Here is a 4,284-nt window from a genome sequence, read left to right as displayed (position 1 = left end):
TGTCTGAATTATCTTTTTTGTTTTAACAAAGTCTGGTATTGTGCTTATCCTATTCTTAAAGAAGTTGCTCTCTTAAACAGCTCATTTTTACAACTTTATTTGATTGACAATGACTTCTGCTAATGTTAACAGATAGGCATGCCTGTCTGAAGAAACCACAGGCACACAAACATGGTAGACTATCATTGTACATAATCATCACAAGAGTAGGCACTCACTGGGTTTAGGTAAAAATGCTGTGAGGTGAAATACACAGGCACTTCATTACTTAATAGAGGCAGGTACCAGCCTGAAAGGTAGCATTAGAAAAAGTATTCATAAATTAGTCATGCCTCATCTCCTGCTGCACTTAAGTGTAGTTCTGACTACACACTTAACATCTTAAACAGAGTGGGCAAGGAAGTAAATAAACTACATGGAAGTTGGCAGATTAGAAGTCCATGGAAGGGGTTCTTAAAAGAAGTGTTCAAAAAATTAACAACCCCCCCCCCAATAGTTTGACAAGCTTACTGGCTATGATAAGCTATCTTATTAACATGCCCTTATACTCAGAATAAGTTGCAGAGCTGGGAAACATTTAAAATGTCATCTTCTGGTGGCAGTATGAAGATCATTTATAGAAATACTTTGGAACAGGATGCACCCTAACAAATCCAAATCTAGGCAGGTAAGACTTTATAGAAACATCTGTAAAAAAATAATTTAACAGTAAAGTTTTATACTGAAAACATTTCCTATAATTCAACAGCAAGAATTTTCAAACTACCATCATTAAATAAAGGTGAGACACCATGTGAATTTCATTGCACTAGAGGAAATGCAAAGCATCTTTTTAATATAAAGATTTACAGAGCACTCTCTAGAAAACTACAGCTGTGTTACAGCTATATATTCTTTTGGATTTGGTCCAAAGAAACCTGAGCCTCGTTCCAGAAAGAAGAAATTGCACAGAGAACTGATCACTTTTCTTGCAAAAGAACTATCAAAGTCATTCCCATAGTTGGTTTTCACCACGTCACAAGGGAGCTTCCTCTTCTATGTTCCAATAATTCATCTTCTACAAAGAAGAAACCATCCCATGACAAGAGGCAATTCTGCTCTGCTGGACTATCACCTCTTCTGTTCCCAGATTTCAGCCATGTTCAAGTCTAGGGTTTGAAGCCCTTTCAAAGCTTGGAGATTTCCAGTGTAAAAAGCTACATCTGCTGTAACCAATCTGAAACAGAAATAAATACATTGAGGAGACATAAGGGCTGTATATAATGACAGCTATAGGCAATAATTTTAGATCTTGTTTCAAGCTAAGTGGTGTGCACTTGGTCTTGTGTGCCAAGCCTGATGTATTTTGCTTTGTACTGTATTTGTGTTGCATTTCAACACAAATACACGGTGGCCCAAAAGTAGGTATACTGCTTTAGAATCCATTTTCTTTGTTCTTGACTCAAGTTTGCTGTCATCATTCACAACAATACTTTTATCTGACTCCACTGTTATTTCTAACTGCCAGCCTGAAATTTAACTGCGACTTTGTTGTGTGTCATCTATGTGTACCCAAATAATCTATTGTGATGAATTTCATTGATTCAACTGTATACCTACTTTTGGGCCACCCTGTATAGTTAATACAGTTAGAAAATATCACCATATACTATTAGTATCACGAAGAGTCGGACACGACTGAACGACTGAACAACTATTAGTATAAGGTAGTAGTAAAACTGTTTTTAATTCCTGAAGAGCTGTGATGTTCAAAATCACAAAATACTATGTTTTGTGTTTAATAATATAACTTCTGTAAGATAACTACATCAAATATGCATCCATTAAATTCCATATTCTCTTGCTAGAATTCTCTTTCTCAAAACATTTATTGTATTCTGAATCTCAACACTTGTGTTGTTTCCCATAGTGTTAGGTCCTTTTCTGTGCACAGCCATCCAGCAGATGGTCAGCATTAGATTTAACAGTATCAATCAAATGCTCAAAGGAGATATACTCTATTTAGCAGCCTTACCCTTGAACTACTATATAAAAAACCTTGTGTAACATACCCATTTTGAGGTCCTCCGTCATTGACTACATTTAAGTGGGCCAATTGCCTCTTCAAGTGAAGTTTGTAGCTTGCATTAATTCTTAAAAACAACATCTAGAGAACAATATAGAAGATGTTCCTTTTTAGAATATATAGTAAGAAGGTGAAAGGTTTTGTTCTCTTGAGGAGTGACTATGAAGAATACAGAAGACTCAACTTACGCAGAGGTTATGTTCTGGGACTAGCACATAAAGCCAAAATTGTGTATAGTCAAAACACATTGGGTTCAGTGGTGGGTAGGATTGCCAAACTCTTCTTTTCCCATATGTCTGCCCCCTTATTTTTATTTTATTGCCAAGCATATAAAGCTGAATGTGTGCAAGTTAAATGCACTTAAGTTGTGAGTTGTACTCAGTTTTATGTACATACCCAACTTCACATTTATGAGCCACTGTGCACTTCCGCCAGCATAGAAAATAATGAGCACTTCATAAGTAATGGTTCCAGCGGGGGGTTTTTTAAAAAAGAAACCAACCCCATACTTTCCCCTGGAACCATGCTTAAGTATGGCATATTTTTTCATGATGTCATCTCACATAACAACTCTGCATGAATGGACTGTGCCAAGGGTTAGTAATATACAGTCACGATGTGAAGCTACTTATAGATGCTAGTGTCCCACTTGGGGTGTGGCCAAGGAGATACGGTTGTCAGTAGCTTTCACATAGGGGCCATAATATTTCCTAGTACCAAGAAATGGTTTACTTATTTTCTGATTGATGGGAATCTCCTTGCCCAAGCACACACAAACTTACAAGTAAATTTAAGGAGACAATGAATTAATAGCTGCAATTAAATAGTATATGTTACTTGTTTTAAATAAAAAAGGCCATTATTTCTCCCATCTTGCCATACTAGACCTGGTGGGTTTGGCTCCCTCTAGCACTCGAGAGCAGGAACTTCTAACTAGCCCATTTCCAGAAGCAACCTCAGTTACTATTCCCACAGATGACAACAGTCTACTCTTAAGTTGCTGGCAAGCCAATACCACTGGGCACTGCTTGCAACTGGAACTTTCTTCCTTCTTTGTGTGGATCCTGTAAATTTCTGATGGGTATTAGTAAGAGGATATATTAATTATATTTAATCCTCTACAGACCCATTTGTGTGGGTTATCAAACAATAGGGAAATGGCTGGTGCCTGTTTTTAAAAACACGGGACTAGCACATAAAGAGCCCCAGTAGCAGAGTTTAAATCTGGCATCAGGCAGATTAAAGAAGCATAGGATTGGGCTATTAAACCTTTTAATTCCATTCCAGCTGATTTAGTCAAGTGGTCCCCTTCTACCCCACCCCACACAATGAAATAGACCACACACTGAAGTTAGTTTAAAAATGCTTTACTTACTTAATCAAGTCACAGTCATGTAGCAACATTAAGAAATGAAGATAATTGTTCTTGGGATGGCAAAGGCAGCCTCAGACCCATGAGGCAGAGAGCTATGTTGAGGCACGGCTGCCTGCACGGCTGCCTCCATTGTGTGCAGCATGAGAAAGAGGGAGAGAAGAACAGGAAACCACCCTTACTTCATCCCTCCCTCCCATCACTGAACCTACTCTATACTCACTAGCACTGTTTGGTTTGATGTGGTCGCTTCTGGGAATGAGTTACAGGTTCCTAAGAGCTGAGTACATTCCTGCCTTTGAATGCTAGGGGGAACCAAACCCCCCTGGTTCAGCATGACAACACAGAGAAATACCCCGTGGACCATTTCCCCAAGGCTATTAAAAGACTCCATAATTGAAGGCTTTACTTGCAGCCATATATCAAATGAGGTAAAGTTATTCCAATACTGATCTCTACTTTTTGAATATTAACTATATATGTGTTACATAAAATGAGGAATAATTTACTTATGCATGGCGTGTTAAGCCAAGATCTTAAATAACATGAGATGTAATCCTCCTTGTATGAGTAATCAGCAAGTGTAGACTTCATTTGCAGATGCAGATGCCTCTTCAACTATTGGGAGCATACATGTGACACTCCTGCAGCAGAAATAAACACACCACTCAAAACGGCTCACCTGTGTTTGCTCCTCAGGAAGAAGGTCATATATTGCTTCATGCATCTTTGCCATCTGTTTACAAATATTCCTGAAGCAGGTGGAAGGAACAGGCGCTTTCACCTCATACTGTTAACAAAGACAGGGAACGTGTCACTAAAGTTGTTTTCTGGCTGCTACTTTAAA

The 4,284-nt window shown here is 38.3% G+C and overlaps 1 protein-coding gene across 1 annotated transcript in view; it reads right to left on the bottom strand.

Moving 5' to 3' along the window:
• Window positions 1-794: 794 nt before the first annotated feature.
• VPS54 (VPS54 subunit of GARP complex) overlaps window positions 795-4,284 on the bottom strand; it is a 43,900-nt gene continuing 40,410 nt past the window's right edge. Inside the window, 3 exon segments of the mRNA XM_033145608.1 lie at window positions 795-1,216; window positions 2,052-2,146; window positions 4,120-4,227. Coding sequence (XP_033001499.1) covers window positions 1,111-1,216; window positions 2,052-2,146; window positions 4,120-4,227 — 309 coding nt within the window. The 3' untranslated portion in view covers window positions 795-1,110.

This window comes from Lacerta agilis, chromosome 3 (assembly GCF_009819535.1).
Source record: "Lacerta agilis isolate rLacAgi1 chromosome 3, rLacAgi1.pri, whole genome shotgun sequence".
NCBI lineage: Eukaryota > Metazoa > Chordata > Lepidosauria > Squamata > Lacertidae > Lacerta > Lacerta agilis.
The sequence above is the reverse complement of the archived record's forward strand: the minus strand, read 5'-3'. Positions and strand labels throughout refer to the sequence as shown.